This window comes from Salmo salar, chromosome 18 (assembly GCF_965601325.2).
Source record: "Salmo salar chromosome 18, fSalSal1, whole genome shotgun sequence".
Taxonomy (NCBI): domain Eukaryota; kingdom Metazoa; phylum Chordata; class Actinopteri; order Salmoniformes; family Salmonidae; genus Salmo; species Salmo salar.
Genome location: NC_138308.1, coordinates 87443427 through 87464579, shown reverse-complemented (window position 1 = coordinate 87464579; position 21153 = coordinate 87443427). Strand labels below are relative to the sequence as shown.

Below are 21153 nucleotides of genomic sequence, written 5' to 3'. Positions count from 1 at the left end.
GCAGGCACACACACAAAGGCACTCACAAACACACACACATGACTGATTCACCCTGTCTCTGACTCCAGTTGTAACAAGAAGCCCAACACCACCATCCCAGGCTGTACTGATGATGAACTGGACAGGTATGAGAGCTCTGGCTATTGCGGCATGCTACTGGACAAGAACGGACCATTCGCTGTCTGTCACCCCAAGGTCAACCCCAATGTGAGTAACTACCGTAATGTGCGGAATATAGTGTCCTACCCAATGTGAGTAATTACTGTAATGTACAGAATATAGGGTCATATCATATTTTGTCTTTAAGATTGTCGTGTCTTTGGCATCATTAAAATTGAAGACATTTTTATCAAATAACTCTCTGTAATTATTATTACGCGATTAAACTGATTAATCGTGTAACTGTAATTAACTAGGAGGTCGGGGCACCAAGGAAAATATTCATATTACAAAGTTATAATTTTCCTAATATAACTTTCAGATATTATAATATCTGATCTATAAGTCTTCTGATTAATGATGTATTCGTTTACCTCGTCAGTCTCATTCCAAACGTTGTAAATTGTTGGTTATCTGCACGACCCCAGTCTTCACTATGAGTCATCCATACATCATTTGTCTTAAAATCATTTATTTACTAAGTAATTCACAGAAATGCATAACAAACAGTAGATATCGTTACAAGAGATGATATAGGAATGTGCCCTAGTGGGCTTAACCGGCATGGCGGCTTGTTAGACAAAAGGTTGATAAAAGTTGATAATTATAACAATTGAAATGCTAATTCTTTGCACATGAACGCTCACTCATTCGGGAACAATTGCAATCAATATATATATTCACGCTCAGTGTGTCGTCGGGATCTTTGTTGAAAAGTTCGTTCTGTTGGAGAGTTTGTTCTCGCGTTCTTTCTCTCTCTCTCGGTTAGAATGGATATTTCAAAGTGACATTCATTAATGTCGTTATAGGACAGATGTTTCGTCGGTCTTCGAAATTCAATGATACCGAATTCCTAGCTGCAGACTAGTAATTAATATCAAAGTCTTGTTATTATTCTGTCAGTATCGATAGTCTAAGAGTTTAACCACGTGGTATGGTAAACCTCTCTGGGCTAGGCGGGACGAATTCGTCCCACCTACGCAACAGCCAGTTGAATCCCGTGGCGCGATTTTCAAATACCTTAGAAATACTATTACTTCAATTTCTCAAACATATGACTATTTTACAGCCATTTAAAGACAAGACTCTCGTTAATCTAACCACACAGTCCGATTTCAAAAAGGCTTTACAACGAAAGCAAAACATTAGATTATGTCAGCAGAGTACCCAGCCAGAAATAATCAGACACCCATTTTTCAAGCTAGCATATAATGTCACAAAAACCCAAACCACAGCTAAATGCAGCACTAACCTTTGATGATCTTCATCAGATGACAACCCTAGGACATTATGTTATACAATACATGCATGTTTTGTTCAATCAAGTTCATATTTATATCAAAAACCAGCTTTTTACATTAGCATGTGACGTTCAGAACTAGCATACCCCCCGCAAACCTCCGGGGAATTTACTAACAATTTACTAAATTACTCACGATAAACGTTCACAAAAAGCATAACAATTATTTTAAGAATTATAGATACAGAACTCCTCTATGCACTCGATATGTCCGATTTTAAAATAGCTTTTTGGTGAAAGCACATTTTGCAATATTCTAAGTACATAGCCCAGCCATCACGGGCTAGCTATTTAGACACCCAGCAAGTTTAGCCTTCACCAAAATCAGATTTACTATTACAAAAGTTTGATTACCTTTGTTGTCTTCGTCAGAATGCACTCCCAGGACTGCTACTTCAATAGCAAATGTTGGTTTGGTCCAAAATAATCCATCGTTATATCCAAATAGCGGCGTTTTGTTCGCGCGTTCCAGACACTATCCGAAATGGTAAATCAGGGTCGCGAGCATGGCGCAATTCGTGACAAAAAAATTGTAAATATTCCATTACCGTACTTCGAAGCATGTCAACCGCTGTTTAAAATCCATTTTTATGCCATTTTTCTCGTAAAAAAGCGATAATATTCCGACCGGGAATCTCCTTTTAGGTAAACAGAGGAAAGAAAACAAAGCATTCTGTCGACGCGGGCACGAGCCTGAGTCTCACAGTACTGTAACCAGCCACTACCCAAACGCGCTACTTTTTTTCAGCCAGAGCCTGCAAAGCCCCGATTCAGCTTTTTGCCGCCTTCTGAGAGCCCATGTGAGCCGTAGGAAGTGTCACGTAACAGCAGAGATCCTTTGTAATGGATAGAGATGGCAAAGAAGGCCAAGAAATGGTCAGACAGGGTACTTCCTGTACAGAATCTTCTCAGGTTTTGACCTGCCATTTGAGTTCTGTTATACTCACAGACACCATTCAAACAGTTTTAGAAACTTTGGAGTGTTTTCTATCCAAAGCCAATAATTATATGCATATTCTAGTTACTGGGCAGGAGTAGTAACCAGATTAAATCGGGTACGTTTTTTATCCAGCCGTGTCAATACTGCCCCCTAGCCCTAACAGGTTAAAGTTCAGTAAGAGGAAGGCATGGTCAAACCTTCAGCCAACTCGTAATGGAGTGGAGGCTCGGTCTGGTGATAGAAGCCCTGGGTGGGGGTTATATTCGGAATAACAGAAAAGGGCTGTGTCATGATGCCAGGTCCCGTCTGTACATGGGGGCGTGCCGATAACTTGGTGAAACTTTAAACAGAAATACAATTCTCTCACATTAACATCTTACAAGCATCCCAACATATTCCCAATTGCTTTATCCTTATTCATTCATTTTTATACAACCATTAGATGTAAGTCTCACAACTGAGGCTATTATATAAACAGCGCCATGGTAATATGGCCGTATTGTCTCTCATGAGCTTCACAAAATTGTACGTAACGGACCAGTTCGTAGCTGGAATCTTCACCGATCTTTCATACCTTCTCCAAAACATAAATGTCATTCGGTTCTCCAATTCTGTGAAGTGGAAGAACCCCTTGGTTCTTTCTATGAAACCCACTCTGTCTCCATACCGTGGCCATGAGGCAGGACATTCTCTTAGGAATTTACGACCGCTCTCACAGAGCCTGGGTGTGGGAGACAGAGGTAGGGGGATGGTGCATAGAAAACCCAAAGAGGGCAACGTCATGACAAGATTAAACAAAACTTTGTTTAATGTGTGAAATCTCACCCCCAAGAAGACATTTTGTGAATGTATAGACATATTTAGTGCAGAAATGTTTAAATACGCTTCATTGAATTCAATTCAAACAACTTTGTCACTTAAGTAACCAAACCTACAAGCTTTGTGTGCAAGCGTATGTTCATGTGTGTCTATTTCAGAGTTTCTTCAAGGACTGTCTGTTTGACCTGTGCGAGCTGGATGGTGCTCAACCCATCCTGTGTGAGTCCATCGAGTCGTACGTCAATGACTGTCAGGACCGAGGAGTCACCATCGGAACCTGGAGGAACAGCACCTTCTGCCGTGAGTACAGATCAATGTTGGGGTCAATTCCATTTCAATTCCAGTCATTTCACAAAGTAAACCAAATTCTCATTCCAAATGTCCCTCACTGAAAAGCATTAACCTCTCTAGGCTAGCCACTGCTATCCTGTGGCGCGATTTTCAAAACCTTAAAAATCCTATTACTTCAATTTCTCAAACATATGACTATTTTACAGCCATTTAAAGACAAGACTCTCGTTAATCTAACCACACTGTCCGATTTCAAAAAGGCTTTACAACGAAAGCAAAACATTAGATTATGTCAGCAGAGTACCAAGCCAGAAATAATCAGACACCCATTTTTCAAGCCAGCATATAATGTCACCAAAACCCAGAAGACAGCTAAATGCAGCACTCACCTTTGATGATCTTCATCAGATGACAACCCTAGGACATTATGTTATACAATACATGCATGTTTTGTTCAATCAAGTTCATATTTATATCAAAAACCAGCTTTTTACATTAGCATGTGACGTTCAGAACTAGCATACCCCCCGCAAACTTCCGGGGAATTCGCTAACATTTTACTAAATTACTCACGATAAACGTTCACAAAAAGCATAACAATTATTTTAAGAATTATAGATACAGACCTCCTCTATGCACTCGATATGTCCGATTTTAAAATAGCTTTTTGGTGAAAGCACATTTTGCAATATTCTAAGTACATAGCCCAGGCATCACGGGCTCGCTATTTAGACACCCGGCAAGTTTAGCACTCACCATAATCATATTTACTATTATAAAAGTTTGATTACCTTTTGTTGTCTTCGTCAGAATACACACCCAGGACTGCTACTTCAATAACAAATGTTGGTTTGGTCCAAAATAATCCATCGTTATATCTGAATAGCGGCGTTTTGTTCGTGCGTTCCAGACACTATCCGAAATAGTAAAGAAGTGTCGCGCGCATGGCGCAATTCGTGACAATAAAATTCTAAGTATTCCATTACCGTACTTCGAAGCATGTCAACCACTGTTTAAAATCAATTTTTACGACATTTTTCTCGTAGAAAAGCGATAATATTCCGACAGGGAATCTCCTTTTCGGCAAACAGAGGAAAAAATCCCAAAGGCGGGGGCGGTCGGGGTCACGCGCATAAGCCAGTGTCCCTTGATCGGCCACTTGAGAAAGGCGATAATGTGTTTCAGCCTGGGGCTGGAATGACGACATTCTGTTTTTTCCCGGGCTCTGAGCGCCTATGGACGACGTGGGAAGTGTCACGTTAGAGCAGAGATCCTTAGTAAATGATAGAGATGGAAAAGAAGTTCAACAAATGGTCAGACAGGCCACTTCCTGTAAAGGAATCTCTCAGGTTTTGACCTGCCATTTGAGTTCTGTTATACTCACAGACACCATTCAAACAGTTTTAGAAAATGTAGGGTGTTTTCTATCCATATGTAATAAGTATATGCATATTCTAGTTACTGGGTAGGAGTGGTAACCAGATTAAATCGGGTATGTTTTTTATCCAGCCGTGTCAATACTGCCCCCTAGCCCTAACAGGTTAAAGAGAATTGGAATTGGTATTTCAAAGTGCTTCCTGAATTGACTGGAATTGAAATGGAATGGACCCCAACCCTGGTACAGATACATGTTATACGTAATAATAACAAGGAAGAGACGGATATTGATGATGAAGATGGAAATTGTAGTGATTCATATAATAATAATGATTTCTTCACTCACCAAAGACCCTGCTGTTATTAGCACATCAAAGACCAAACAATACACTCTAACAGTACTGTTCCATATAATCAACAAAGTCATTATTAAGAGACAGTCATGTTTTAAAGTAGACTTATCTCCTAAAGTCTCCTCTTCCCTCCTCCTCTCCAGCTCTGACATGCCCCCCCAACAGTCAGTACGTGCCCTGTGCCGCCCCTTGCCAGCCCACCTGTGCCTCCAGACCCTCCACAGGGTGTGATGCTCCCTGTTCAGAGGGCTGTGTGTGTGACCCTGGTTACGTCCTCAGCGCCGGGGACTGTGTCAAAGAGAACTCCTGTGGCTGCAAAGACACTAACGGACAGTACTACGAGGTGAGTGTGTTGTGTGTGTCGGGTGATGGACTTTGTGTGTGTGACGTGTATGTAACCAACCAGCCACCATCCACTGATTAACTATTGTCTCTCCATCCATCTCTCCTCCTTCCCTCCCTCCCTCCAGCCTGGTGAGGAGTGGTACGTGGAGGACTGTAAGCTGAAATGTTATTGTAACGCTCCCTTCGTCACCTGCAATCCTTCTGATTGCCCTCCAATGCACGAGTGTAAGGTCCAGGGTGGAGAGCTGGACTGCTACCCTACAAGTAAGTTCCCTGACATAAACAGTCCGTACAAACACCCACACACACTCATAATGGTGTTTTGACGTCTGAGGTCTTGGATGGTAGGGTAGGTGACCAGGCTGTGACCATATGAGTTGACCAGACAGCACAAACAGATCTGAGACTTGGCTATAATATCTTTCTCTCTTATGTCTCATGCTGTCTCCCTCTGTCCCTCAGCCCCAACTACAGTCAAACCAACTACTCCCATACCAACTACACCTAAACCAACTACTGCCAAACCTACTACCACAAAACCACCAGGTGAAATTAACAGACAATCATCTGTTCTCATTCTTACGATCAGAATCAGAAACCGCTTTCTGTATTTGCACAAATCAGTTAATTGGTAACCAAATAATTCCTGATACTAACCCCTTGTCTCCCTTTCACCACACCCTCTTACCGTCTCTTCTTTGCCTCCCCCCATCCTCCTCTCCCTCTCTCCCCCAACAGTGACGTGCCCTCCCAATGCTGAGTACATAGAGTGTGGCCCAGCCTGCATCCCCAGCTGTAAGGAACCCTCCACCAACTGCACTGGCTCCTGTATCAGTGCGTGTTTCTGTAAGCCAGGCTTTGTGTTCAAAGGCAGACGCTGTGTCCCCATAGAAACATGTGGCTGTCTGGAGGGAGGTGACTACTATGAGGTACGAGACCATCTGGGATTGTTAGTCTGTGGTTAAGAATGTACTTTGTGATAGAATATGACACAATAGAATGTGATATACAATATTGTGTATGATATACCATACAGCATACCAAACGATATATGATACACGATATACGATGTGATACACAATATGATACGATATCATACGATACGGTACTTTTACTGTCCAGAATGTCCACTCATTTGGATATTGATAGTACTCCTCTCAGCACATCACAAATATACTTTAAAAATGACCAACAACATAAGGAACACACACATACATTCACAGAATGCACAAATAAACTTTACAAAAAAATGAATGGGCAAACAACATGTTAATAATTCCTCTCTCCCCGTCTCTGTCCTTTTAGCCAGGAGAGATCATCTTTGGTGACGGCTGCTCCAAGCTTTGTCGTTGTGCTGGAAACTACATCCTGGACTGTGTGGACAACTCCTGCTCTCCCACGGAGGAGTGTCGCAACGGAGCCTGCTATCCCAAAGGTACTGTTAGCTGAGTTATAATAACTTGTATTAGCAAAGTTATCAAACTTGTATTAGCTCAGTTATCATAACTTGTAATAGCTCAGTTATCATAACTTGTAATAGCTCAGTTATCATAACTTGTAATAGCTAAGTTTTATGAACTTGAATTAGCTGAGTTTTTATTTTACCTTTATTTAACTAGGCAAGTCAGTTAAAACTTCTTCAGGATTGGTTGGTCCCCACCAAGCAAACGTAGGCTAATGCGATAAGCATGAGGTTGTAAGTAGCAAGAACATTTCCCAGGACATAGACATATCTGACATTGGCAGAAAGCTTAAATTCTTGTTCATCTAACTGCACTGTCCAATTTACAGTGTCTATTACAGTGAAAGAATACCATGCTATTGTTTGAGGAGAGTGCACAGTTTTGAACATTAAAAGTTATTAAATAAGAAAATAGGCACATTTGGGCAGTCTTGATACAACATTTTGAACAGAAATACAATGGTTCATTGGATCAGTCTGAAACGTTGCACATACACTGCTGCCATCTACTGGACAAAATCTAAATCGCAGCTGGGCTGGAATAATACATTATGGCCTTTCTCTTGCATTTCAAACATGATGGTACAAAAAATACAAAAAAAACGGTTGGTTTTTTCTTTGTATTATCTTTTACCTGATCTAATGTGTTATCTTGTCCTACATTCCTTTCACATTTCCACAAACTACAAAGTATTTCCTTTCAAATGGTACCAAGAATATGCATATCCTTGCTTTAGTGCCTGAGCTACAGGCAGTTAGATTTGGGTATATCATTTTAGGCGAAAATTGAAAAAAAGGGGTCAATACTTAAGAGGTTTTTAAGAACAAATGTTTATTTACAATGACGGCGGGTTAACTGCCTTGTTCAGGAAAAGAACAACAGACTTTTACCTTGTCAGCTCGGGGATTCAATCTAGCAACCTTTCGGTTACTGGCCCAACGATCTAACCACTAGGCTACCTGCAGCCCCAGTTATCATAACTTGTATTAGCTCAGTTATCATAACTTGTCTTAGCTCAGTTATCATAACTTGTATTAGCTAATTTATCAGATCTTGTATTAGCTCAGTTATCATAACTTGTATTAGCTCCCTTATCTTTACTTGTATTGGCTCATTTATCATGAATTGTGTTTGCTAAGTTATCACCACTTATATTAGCTGAGATATCTTAACTTCTCTTTCATCAGATAGCATAAGTTGTATTAGCTCAGTTATTGTATTAGCTCAGTTGTCATAACTTGTATTAGCTGAGTAATTATAACTTGTATTAGCTCAGTTGTCATAACTTGTATTAGCTCAGTTATCATCACTTATATAAAGATGAAAGGCTTTTCAAATCAATTATATTGGTAAGGAGTTCCATCGTGAAACCCATGGGAACAGCCAACCTACAGTAAAGTGGATCGTTCGTAGAGTTTGATTCCTAGCTATGCAAACAGACAGCCTTGTTTACAGTATACATGTATTATGTGCAGCTTGGAAAACACTATTTACATTTTGTCAGGCATCATTTGGTGAAAACAATAACCCAACTATGTGAACACTGAGTCTGTATTATTTCCATCAGCCAATTACTAATCTCACTCCCAACTTTATAATCACTATTCCCCCCAAGACACCTCTACCTGTATCGCATCTGGTGACCCTCACTACACCACCTTCGACAAGAAGAAGTACAACTTCATGGGGAACTGCAGCTACCTGATGTCAGAGCCCTGTAACCACACGTCAGTGCCTCACTACGAGGTGCATGCTGACAACGAGAACCGCTTCAACAAACCAACCATCTCCTACCTGAAGGCTGTGCATGTGTACGTGCGTGGGGTGAAGATCTCCATCTTGAAGGGAGGCACCGTGCAGGTGAGAGAGAGAGGGATTGATGGAGGGATAGGGTTGGGGGTAGAGAGAAGAAGAGATGAGGAAGACATTTGAAAATGTTTAAAAACGTAACAATGGAAAGAAATACTGATAAAATGCAGAGCCCTGCATGTACGCATTCAATATAAAGTAACATACACAGTCAAGAACAGTTTGTCATTGTATTCAATAAATCTTTATTGTCACCGAAGGAAATTTCCTGAGCAGCATTAAATGCATAAAATTCATACAAAACACAGAACAGCTGATGAAGAGGAAGCTAAAAAACATGAAAAAAGAAATGCCCCTCACAAACACATGTCTGTGTCCTCTTCTCCTCCTAGTTGAATGGTATCAATGTGAACATCCCACTGACCCCAGCTACAGGCGTGTCTGTTTTGAAGTCTGGTAAACACTACACTGTAGCCATGGACTTTGGTGTGACCGTACGATATGACGGAAACCACTACATGGACATCAAGGTCATCAAGGAGTGAGTCAAAACTGCTTATGCAGCTTGGTTTCTCTACTACAGTTTTGGTGACCCCGACATGATATATCATTAAAATAACCATATAAACACAACATAAAAATGAAAACCAAATAGAAACATCTCACATTGTAATATTTTTATTTTATAACGTTGTCATTAAAATTCTACAAAAATGCTTGACTCATCGGTCTGTTTGCTCCTCTGTATTTAGCTATAAGGACAAGCTGTGTGGACTGTGTGGAGACTACAACGGAAACTCCAACGATGACTTCAGGAAACCCGACGGTTCTCTGACCACCAACCCCAATGACTTTGGACACAGCTGGGTCACAGATCCCAAGTGAGTCATGCCACCAGTTATTCACACACACACACACACACACACACACACACACACACACACACACACACACACACACACACACACACACACACACACACACACACACGCACACGCACACGCAGGCACACACACAAAGGCACTCACAAACACACACACATGACTGATTCACCCTGTCTCTGACTCCAGTTGTAACAAGAAGCCCAACACCACCATCCCAGGCTGTACTGATGATGAACTGGACAGGTATGAGAGCTCTGGCTACTGCGGCATGCTACTGGACAAGAACGGACCATTCGCTGTCTGTCACCCCAAGGTCAACCCCAATGTGAGTAACTACCGTAATGTGCGGAATATAGTGTCCTACCCAATGTGAGTAATTACTGTAATGTACAGAATATAGGGTCATATCATATTTTGTCTTTAAGATTGTCGTGTCTTTGGCATCATTAAAACTGAAGACATTTTTATCAAATAACTCTCTGTAATTATTATTACGCGATTAAACTGATTAATCGTGTAACTGTAATTAACTCGGAGGTCGGGGCACCAAGGAAAATATTCATATTACAAAGTTATAATTTTCCTAATATAACTTTCAGATATTATAATATCTGATCTATAAGTCTTCTGATTAATGATGTATTCGTTTACCTCGTCAGTCTCATTCCAAACGTTGTAAATTGTTGGTTATCTGCACGACCCCAGTCTTCACTATGAGTCATCCATACATCATTTGTCTTAAAATCATTTATTTACTAAGTAATTCACAGAAATGCATAACAAACAGTAGATATCGTTACAAGAGATGATAGAGGAATGTGCCCTAGTGGGCTTAACCGGCATGGCGGCTTGTTAGACAAAAGGTTGATAAAAGTTGATAATTATAACAATTGAAATGCTAATTCTTTGCACATGAACGCTCACTCATTCGGGAACAATTGCAATCAATATATATATTCACGCTCAGTGTGTCGTCGGGATCTTTGTTGAAAAGTTCGTTCTGTTGGAGAGTTTGTTCTCGCGTTCTTTCTCTCTCTCTCGGTTAGAATGGATATTTCAAAGTGACATTCATTAATGTCGTTATAGGACAGATGTTTCGTCGGTCTTCGAAATTCAATGATACCGAATTCCTAGCTGCAGACTAGTAATTAATATCAAAGTCTTGTTATTATTCTGTCAGTATCGATAGTCTAAGAGTTTAACCACGTGGTATGGTTAAAGTTCAGTAAGAGGAAGGCATGGTCAAACCTTCAGCCAACTCGTAATGGAGTGGAGGCTCGGTCTGGTGATAGAAACCCTGGGTGGGGGTTATATTCGGAATAACAGAAAAGGGCTGTGTCATGATGCCAGGTCCCGTCTGTACATGGGGGCGTGCCGATAACTTGGTGAAACTTTAAACAGAAATACAATTCTCTCACATTAACATCTTACAAGCATCCCAACATATTCCCAATTGCTTTATCCTTATTCATTCATTTTTATACAACCATTAGATGTAAGTCTCACAACTGAGGCTATTATATAAACAGCGCCATGGTAATATGGCCGTATTGTCTCTCATGAGCTTCACAAAATTGTACCTAACGGACCAGTTCGTAGCTGGAATCTTCACCGATCTTTCATACCTTCTCCAAAACATAAATGTCGTTCGGTTCTCCAATTCTGTGAAGTGGAAGAACCCCTTGGTTCTTTCTATGAAACCCACTCTGTCTCCATACCGTGGCCATGAGGCAGGACATTCTCTTAGGAATTTACGACCGCTCTCACAGAGCCTGGGTGTGGGAGACAGAGGTAGGGGGATGGTGCATAGAAAACCCAAAGAGGGCAACGTCATGACAAGATTAAACAAAACTTTGTTTAATGTGTGAAATCTCACCCCCAAGAAGACATTTTGTGAATGTATAGACATATTTAGTGCAGAAATGTTTAAATACGCTTCATTGAATTCAATTCAAACAACTTTGTCACTTAAGTAACCAAACCTACAAGCTTTGTGTGCAAGTCGAAGACAAGCGTATGTTTATGTGTGTCTATTTCAGAGTTTCTTCAAGGACTGTCTATTTGACCTGTGCGAGCTGGATGGTGCTCAACCCATCCTGTGTGAGTCCATCGAGTCGTACGTCAATGACTGTCAGGACCGAGGAGTCACCATCGGAACCTGGAGGAACAGCACCTTCTGCCGTGAGTACAGATCAATGTTGGGGTCAATTCCATTTCAATTCCAGTCATTTCACAAAGTAAACCAAATTCGCATTCCAAATGTCCCTCACTGAAAAGCATTAAAGAGAATTGGAATTGGTATTTCAAAGTGCTTCCTGAATTGACTGGAATTGAAATGGAATGGACCCCAACCCTGGTACAGATACATGTTATACGTAATAATAACAAGGAAGAGACGGATATTGATGATGAAGATGGAAATTGTAGTGATTCATATAATAATAATGATTTCTTCACTCACCAAAGACCCTGCTGTTATTAGCACATCAAAGACCAAACAATACACTAACAGTACTGTTCCATATAATCAACAAAGTCATTATTAAGAGACAGTCATGTTTTAAAGTAGACTTATCTCCTAAAGTCTCCTCTTCCCTCCTCCTCTCCAGCTCTGACATGCCCCCCCAACAGTCAGTACGTGCCCTGTGCCGCCCCTTGCCAGCCCACCTGTGCCTCCAGACCCTCCACAGGGTGTGATGCTCCCTGTTCAGAGGGCTGTGTGTGTGACCCTGGTTACGTCCTCAGCGCCGGGGACTGTGTCAAAGAGAACTCCTGTGGCTGCAAAGACACTAACGGACAGTACTACGAGGTGAGTGTGTTGTGTGTGTCGGGTGATGGACTTTGTGTGTGTGACGTGTATGTAACCAACCAGCAACCATCCACTGATTAACTATTGTCTCTCCATCCATCTCTCCTCCTTCCCTCCCTCCCTCCAGCCTGGTGAGGAGTGGTACGTGGAGGACTGTAAGCTGAAATGTTATTGTAACGCTCCCTTCGTCACCTGCAATCCCTCTGATTGCCCTCCAATGCACGAATGTAAGGTCCAGGGTGGAGAGCTGGACTGCTACCCTACAAGTAAGTTCCCTGACATAAACATTATACTTGCATAATAAATATGTTTATGATGTGCTTGTATATTTACTTTCTTAATCCTCTTGGCTCCTGGAGGAACATAGGGCCTGTACTAAAGTTATCCTCTTGGTTCCTGGAGGATCATAGATCCTGTACTGAAGTTTTTATCTTGGTTGCTGGAGGAACACAGGGCCTGTACTAAAGTTTTTATCTTGGTTGCTGGAGGAACACAGGGCCTGTACTAAAGTTATCCTCTTGGTTCCTGGAGGATCATAGATCCTGTACTGAAGTTTTTATCTTGGTTGCTGGAGGAACACAGGGCCTGTACTAAAGTTATCCTCTTGGTTCCTGGAGGATCATAGATCCTGTACTGAAGTTTTTATCTTGGTTGCTGGAGGAACACAGGGCCTGTACTAAAGTTATTATCTTGGTTGCTGGAGGAACATAGGGCCTGTACTAAAGTTATTATCTTGGTTGCTGGAGGAACATAGGGCCTGTACTAAAGTTATTATCTTGGTTGCTGGAGGAACATAGGGCCTGTACTAAAGTTATTATCTTGGTTGCTGGAGGAACATAGGGCCTGTACTAAAGTTATTATCTTGGTTGCTGGAGGAACATAGGGCCTGTACTAAAGTTATTATCTTGGTTGCTGGAGGAACATAGGGCCTGTACTAAAGGTATCCAACATTTCTTGATCTTTCTTTGCGTCAGGCCATGACAAGATAAGATCATTTGTTCTCCTTCTATTATAACGTATCATATCTCATATCTGTTCTCCAGGCTCTCAGGACTGGAATATCTGTCATCTTTAATACAGGCTACTGTTATTCTATCTCCTGCTTATAGTCCATGATATCTCCCTCTGTCCCCTCTACCTACCCCAGGTTCCCAGGACTGTGTGATCTCTGGAGACCCCCACTACAATACATTTGATGATAAATTCTACAGCTTCATGGGGACCTGCACCTACACCCTGGCCAGGACCTGCAAGAACAACACAGGTAACAGTTCTAACTCTGGGTTCTGGGTTATGTAGTTCTATCTCTGGGTTCTGGGTTCTGTAGTTCTAACTCTAGGTTCTAGGTTCTATAGTTCTAACTCTGGGTGCTCGGTTATGTAGTTCTAACTCTGGGTTCTAGGTTCTATAGTTCTAACCCTGGTGTCTAGGTTCTGTAGTTCTAACTCTGGGTTCTAGGTTCTGTAGTTCTAACTCTGGGCTCTGGGTTTTGTAGTTCTAACTCTGGGCTCTGGGTTCTGTAGTTCTAACTCTGGGCTCTGGGTTTTAGATTCTGTAGTTCTAACTCTAGGTTCTGTAGTTCTAACTCTGAGTTCTAGGTTCTGTAGTTCTAACTCTGCACTCTGGGTTCTGTAGTTTTAACTCTGGGCTCTGGGTTCTAGGTTATGTAGTTCTAACTCTGGGCTCTGGGTTCTTGGTTCTGTAGTTCTAACTCTAGGTCCTGCTGTGTTCTAAGCCCTGTGGTTCTACTTGTGTTCTGCTGTATGTGTTCTAGGTCCGTGGTTCTCTGTGGAGGGTAAGAACGAGGAGCGTGGTCTGGCTGGAGTGTCCTACCTGAAAAAGCTCTACGTCACTGTCGATGGAATCACTGTCACACTAATGAAGAGCAGGAAGACTCTGGTACATGTTAATACATCCATCCATCCATCCATGAATTCATGAATTCATCAATTCATCCTTCAGTCAATCAATCAGTCAACCCAATGTATTTATACAGCTCTTCATGCATCAGCAGTTGTCCCAAAGCATTTAACCCCGCCTAGACCCAAATAGCATGTTAACCTCTATGGGCTAGGTGGGACGCTAGCGTGCCACCCGTGGTGCACTCCATCAACAGCAGGTGCATTTCAAGAGCGGCAAATTTGAATCCAAATAAATGTCAAAATTCAAATTTTTCAAAAATACAACTATTTTACACCATTTGAAAGATAAACATCTCCTTAATCTAACCACGTTTTACGATTTCAAAAAGGTTTTACGGCGAAAGCATAAATTTAGAGTATGTTAGGACAGTACATTTACAAGAGTTGTGTGTAATGTTTTGTCAAGTCAAAGACAGGGTCACCAAAACCATAAAACCAGCTAAAATGATGCACTAACCTTTTACAATCTCCATCAGATGACACTCCTAGGACATTATGTTAGACAATGCATGCATTTTTAGTTCTATCAAGTTCATATTTATATCCAAAAACAGCGTTTTACTATGGCATTGATGTTGAGGAAATCGTTTCCCTCCAATAACCGGCAGTCAAGTCAGCGTCACAAATTAAATAATTAAAATTAGAAAACATTGGTAAAATATTATATTGTCATTTAAAGAATTATAGATTCACATCTCTTGAACGCAATCAACTTGCCAGATTTAAAAATAACCTTACTGGGAAATCACACTTTGCAATAATCTGAGCACTGCGCCCAGAAAAATACGCGTTGCGATACAGACTAGACGTCATGTTGGGGAGATCTAAAATCGAAAATACTATGTAAATAATCCATTACCTTTGATTCTCTTCATCAGATGTCACTTCCAGGTATCACAGGTCCATAACGAATGTAGTTTTGTTCAAAAAAGCTCATCATTTATGTCCAAAAATCTCCGTCTTGTTAGCACATGATCTAAGCCAGCCGGACTTCTCGTCATGAACGAGGGAAAAAAATATATTTACGTTCGTTCAAACATGTCAAACGTTGTATAGCATAAATCATTAGGGCCTTTTTTAACCAGAACATGAATAATATTCAAGGTGGACGAATGCATACTCTTTTATAACGTATTGGAACGAGGGTACCCAACATGAACTCGCGCGCCAGGTGTCTAATGGGACATCATCGTTCCATGGCTCTTGTTCGGTCAGATCTCCCTCCAGAAGACTCAAAACACTTTGTAAAGGCTGGTGACATCTAGTGGAAGCAATAGGAAGTGCCAAAATATTCCTCAGCCCCTGTGTTTTTCAATGGGATAGGTTTAAAGTCAATACAACACATCAGGTATCCACTTGCTGTCAGAAAATGTCTCAGGGTTTTGCCTGCCAAATGAGTTCTGTTATACTCACAGACACCATTCAAACAGTTTTAGAAACTTTAGAGTGTTTTCTATCCATATATAATAAGTATATGCATATTCTAGTTACTGGGTAGGATTAGTAACCAGATTAAATCGGGTACATTTTTTTTATCCAGACGTGCAAATGCTGCCCCCTAGCCCTAACAGGTTAAAGCAGAAGCACTGACTAGGAAAAACTCCCCAGAATAAATACATGTTATCAAACAGTTAATAACATAGAATTATGACACTTACACAGTTATTAACATGTAATAACACTTTCTCATACATGTTTATGTCATTCACATTCCACGTCACAGATGTGGTGGTATCACTCTGTTATCTCTTTCTTGTTCTCCATCTCTCCCTTAAGCTGAGGATCAGCAATATTATGCCGTGATGATTCACCCAAAGCCTTTTTCCCCTTCGTAATGCACCTTTTATCTCTCTTTCTCTCTCTTTCATTGTCTCTTTTTATCTATTCTCTCCCTCCCTCCGTCATCATCATCATCATCATCATCATCATCGTCGTCTCTTTTATCAGTAACCCTTTAAATCTGTCTTTCAGTAAGACCTCATCTTCACCTCTACTTTTTTCTTTTTCGACAGATCAGCAAAGTCTTTCCTAGAATTATGTCTGTCTTATCCTTAACAGAGCTCAAACATCAAAATCCTCTGTCTGTGTAGCTAACGCTGTCTCTCTCTCTCTCTCTCTCTCTCTCTCTCTCTCTCTCTCTCTCTCTCTCTCGACAGGTGAATGGAAAGCGAGTGTCCCTCCCTCACTCCCCCTCTCCGCTCATCTCTCTATCACTGGCGGGTCAGTACGTCACGCTGCAGACTCCGTTCGGCCTCAAGGTGCGCTGGGACGGAAACCACTACGCCCAGATCTCAGTGCCCAGGTACACACAGACACAAGAAGTGGGCACAGGAATTAGAATCTAGTATCTTCCTTTTTCAACAAGGCCGATCTCAAACAAATTACGCCCTATTCCCTTTATAGTGTACTACTTTTGTGCCATATCTATGTGATAAATGTATCAATACTATTGCAAATGATTTATCATCATGACTTATGATTTAATATTATTCATATAGAAACCATTTCTGTAGAAATCATATAGAAACCATTTCTGTTCTAATAACTATTATGAACTTTGTAATATGATCTCTCTAGTAATCCACCAGTTTTATGTCTTTGTATCTTGACCTTTGAACTAATCCACTGTGCTGTGTATCTAATCTACTGTGTCGTGTGTCTTGGTCAACACAGCTCCTACTCTGACAAGATGTGTGGTCTGTGCGGCGACTACGACGGTAACCCTAACAACGACTTCACCAAGCCGGATGGATCCCAGGTTACCAGCTCCAAGGACTTTGGAAACAGCTGGAAGACCGAGGAAGATGAGGATGTCACGTGAGTGGGAGTTATGAGGGAATTTTCTTTGGGAATATTGACTGATGAAGTCGGGAATATTTCTGCCATTAATGTATGTAGTAGAACTTAAGTACACACTTGAGACTGAGTGTACACTTGCAAGAGTTTGGGAACTGAAATAGTTTGGGAACTGAAATAGTTTGGGAACTGAGTGTACACTTGTAATATGCAATAGTTTGGGAACTGAGTGTACACTTGTAATATCAATAGTTTGGGAACTGCGTGTACACTTGTAATATCAATAGTTGGGGAACTGAGTGTACATTTGTAATATGCAGTTTTTGGGAACTTAGTGTACACTTGTAATATCAATAGTTTGGGAACTAAGTGTACACTTGTAATATGCAACAGTTTGGGAGCTGTGTGTACACTTTAAGGGGTAATAAGTGTATTGTGCATTATATTATAAAATGGTATTGTCTTTCCATTTTTTTTTATTGTTTATTAATGTTGAGGCTAGACGTTCCGCTAGCGGAACGCCTAGCCAATATCCAATGGTAGAGCGTGGCGCGAAGTACAAAAACCTAAAAATGCAATAATTTCAATTTTTCAAACATACGACTATTTTAAACCATTTTAAAGATACGACTCTCGTTAATCTAACCACATTGTCCGATTTCAAAAAGGCTTTACAGCGAAAGCAAAACATTAGATTATGTTAGGAGAGTACATAGACAAAAATAATCCCACAGCCATTTTCCATGCAAGTATATATGTCACAAAAACCCAAAACACAGCTAAATGAAGCACTAACCTTTGATGATTTTCATCAGATGACACTCCTAGGACATTATGTTAACTTCTCTAGGGCCGGCGGGACGAAATCGTCCCACCTACGTAACAGCCAGTGGAATCCTGTGGCGCGTTATTCAAATACCTTAGAAATGCTATTACTTCAATTTCTCAAACATATGACAATTTTACAGCATTTTAAAGACAAGACTCTCGTTAATCTAACCACACTGTCCGATTTCAAAAAGGCTTTACAACGAAAGCAAAACATTAGATTATGTCAGCAGAGTACCCAGCCAGAAATAATCAGACACCCATTTTTCAAGCTAGCATATAATGTCACAAAAACCCAGAAGACAGCTAAATGCAGCACTAACCTTTGATGATCTTCATCAGATGACACACCTAGGACATTATGTTATACAATACATGCATGTTTTGTTCAATCAAGTTCATATTTATATCAAAACCCAGCTTTTTACATTAGCATGTGACGTTCAGAACTAGCATACCCCCTGCAAACTTCCGGTGAATTTACTAAATTACTCACGATAAACGTTCACAAAAAGCATAACAATTATTTTAAGAATTATAGATACAGAACTCCTCTATGCACTCGATATGTCCGATGTTAAAATAGCTTTTCGGTGAAAGCACATTTTGCAATATTCTGAGTAGATAGCCCGGCATCACAGGGCTAGCTATTTAGACACCCAGCAAGTTTAGCACTCACCAAAGTCAGATTTACTATAAGAAAAATGTTATTACCTTTGGTGTTCTTTGTCAGAATGCACTCCCAGGACTTCTACTTCAATAACAAATGTTGGTTGGGTTCAAAATAATCCATAGTTATATCCAAATAGCGGCGTTTTGTTCGTGTGTTCAAGACACTATCCGAAAGGGTAAATAAGGGTTACGAGCATGGCGCATTTCGTGACAAAAGAATTCTAAATATTCCATTACCGTACTTCGAAGCATGTCAACCGCTGTTTAAAATACATTTTTATGCCATTTTTCTCGTAAAAAAGCAATAATATTCCGACCGGGAATCTGCATTTAGGTAAACAGACGAAAGAAAATAAAGCACGGGGTCGACTCGTGCACGCGCCTAAGCCCATAGTACTCTGATCGGCCACATGCCAAAAGCGATAATGTGTTTCAGCCAGAGGCTGCCTCGATATCGTTCAGCTTTTTCCCGGGCTCTGAGAGCCTATGGGAGCTGTAGGAAGTGTCACGTTAGAGCAAAGATCCTCAGTCTTCAATAAAAAGAGCCCAGATGAACAACAACTTGTCAGACAGGCCACTTCCCATATAGAATCCTCTCAGGTTTTTGCCTGCCATATGAGTTCTGTTATACTCACAGACACCATTCAAACAGTTTTAGGAACTTTAGGGTGTTTTCTATCCAAAGCCAATAATTACATGCATATTCTAGTTACTGGGCAGGAGTAGTAACCAGATTAAATCGGGTACGTTTTTTATCCGGCCGTGTCAATACTGCCCCCTAGCCCTAACAGGTTATACAATACATGTATGTTTTGTTCAATCAAGTTCATATTTATATCCAAAAACAGCTTTTTACATTGGCGTGTGATGTTCAGAACATGCATTCCCACCAAAAACATCCGGTGAATTTACAAAATTACTCATCATAATCGTTGACAAAATACATAACAATTATTTTAAGAATTATAGATACAGAACTCCTTTATGCAATCGCTATGTCAGATTTTAAAATAGCTTTTCGGCGAAAGCACATTTTGCAATATTCTGAGTACATAGCTCAGCCATCACGGCTAGCTATTTTGACACCCGCCAAGTTCGGGACACACTAAACTCAGATTTAGTATTAGAAATATTGTATTACCTTTGCTGATCTTCGTCAGAATGCACTCCCAGGACTGCTACTTCCACAAGAAATGTTGTTTTTGTTCCAAATAATCCATAGTTATGTCCAAATACCTCCGTTTTGTTCGTGCATTCAGGTCACTATCCAAAGGGTGACGCGCGAGCGCATATCGAGACAAAAAAAGTCTAAATGTTCCATTACTGTACCTAGAAGCATGTCAAACGCTGTTTAAAATCAATTTTTATGGTATTTTTCTCATAAAATAGCGATAATATTCCAACCGGACAATAGTGTATTCATTCAAAGAGGAAAAGAAAAAACGGCGCATATCCAATCTCTTTGTCCCCAGGCAGACCACTGAGAAACTGAGCTACTATACTCTGCCCAGAGACAGGAGACGGCTCAATCCGCTTTCTGAAAGCTTTAGACAGCCAATGGAAGCCTTAGAAAGTGCTACGTAACCCCACAGATACTGTAGTTTCGATAGAGAATCAAAAGAAGAACTACAAATTCTCAGACAGGCCGCTTCCTGCTTGGAATTTTCTCAGCCTGCCATATGAGTTCTGTTATACTCACAGACACCATTCAAACAGTTTTAGAAACTTCAGAGTGTTTTCTATCCAAATCTACTAATAATATGCATATTCTCGTTTCTGGGCAAGAGTAGTAACCAGTTCATATAGGGTACGTTTTTTATACGGCCGTGAAAATACTGCCCCCTACACCTTAACAGGTTTTAAAATTGTGTTTCCACAGATGCAAACCCGACACCAACCCAGATCCACACTGTGATCCCTCACTGGAGGCAGAAGTTTCCAAACCTGAGAACTGTGGGAAATTAACTGACACCAAAGGACCCTTCAGGTGAGCAAGAACACTAACAACTCTGAATTATTGTAATGTTTGTTTATGTGTCAATTAATTCCATAAGGGATTAACTGACCATTTGACACGAAAATGTATTCATACAGAATATTAACTCAGTACTCACCCCATATAGTATGTAAAGAGAAAGTGATTTAAGGTTCTATAAGAAGAATTTATGTCCAAAACGCTATATCCACCAACTTTTCACATTGGTATTTTTTCATCACAAATCAATGCTTATTTGAAAATAATGCAGATTTAATTAATTGAATTTAAAGTTTTGGACTATATATGTGAAAATATACTTGAGGAGTTTCATTCCAAATCGCTATATTCACTTTTTTTTTTTTTTTTTACATTTTCACAAATCTTTCACAATCATCAGAAATGATTGCT

At 40.5% G+C, this 21153-nt stretch overlaps 1 protein-coding gene across 2 annotated transcripts in view; it reads left to right on the top strand.

The window, feature by feature from the left end:
- The window catches only part of LOC106577901 (IgGFc-binding protein), a 115939-nt gene that overhangs the window by 66807 nt on the left and 27979 nt on the right, over positions 1–21153 (top strand). For both annotated transcript variants that reach the window (XM_082965277.1, XM_082965276.1), the window contains exons 66-84: positions 69–207; positions 3377–3518; positions 5383–5582; positions 5710–5848; positions 6047–6130; positions 6323–6513; positions 6890–7019; positions 8663–8907; positions 9249–9397; positions 9609–9737; positions 9927–10065; positions 11780–11921; positions 12350–12549; positions 12677–12815; positions 13697–13813; positions 14324–14448; positions 16628–16773; positions 17145–17288; positions 20647–20754. In XM_082965277.1, the coding sequence (XP_082821403.1) occupies positions 69–207; positions 3377–3518; positions 5383–5582; positions 5710–5848; positions 6047–6130; positions 6323–6513; positions 6890–7019; positions 8663–8907; positions 9249–9397; positions 9609–9737; positions 9927–10065; positions 11780–11921; positions 12350–12549; positions 12677–12815; positions 13697–13813; positions 14324–14448; positions 16628–16773; positions 17145–17288; positions 20647–20754 (2808 nt within the window). The remainder of the gene's footprint in view (positions 1–68; positions 208–3376; positions 3519–5382; positions 5583–5709; positions 5849–6046; positions 6131–6322; positions 6514–6889; positions 7020–8662; positions 8908–9248; positions 9398–9608; positions 9738–9926; positions 10066–11779; positions 11922–12349; positions 12550–12676; positions 12816–13696; positions 13814–14323; positions 14449–16627; positions 16774–17144; positions 17289–20646; positions 20755–21153) is intronic.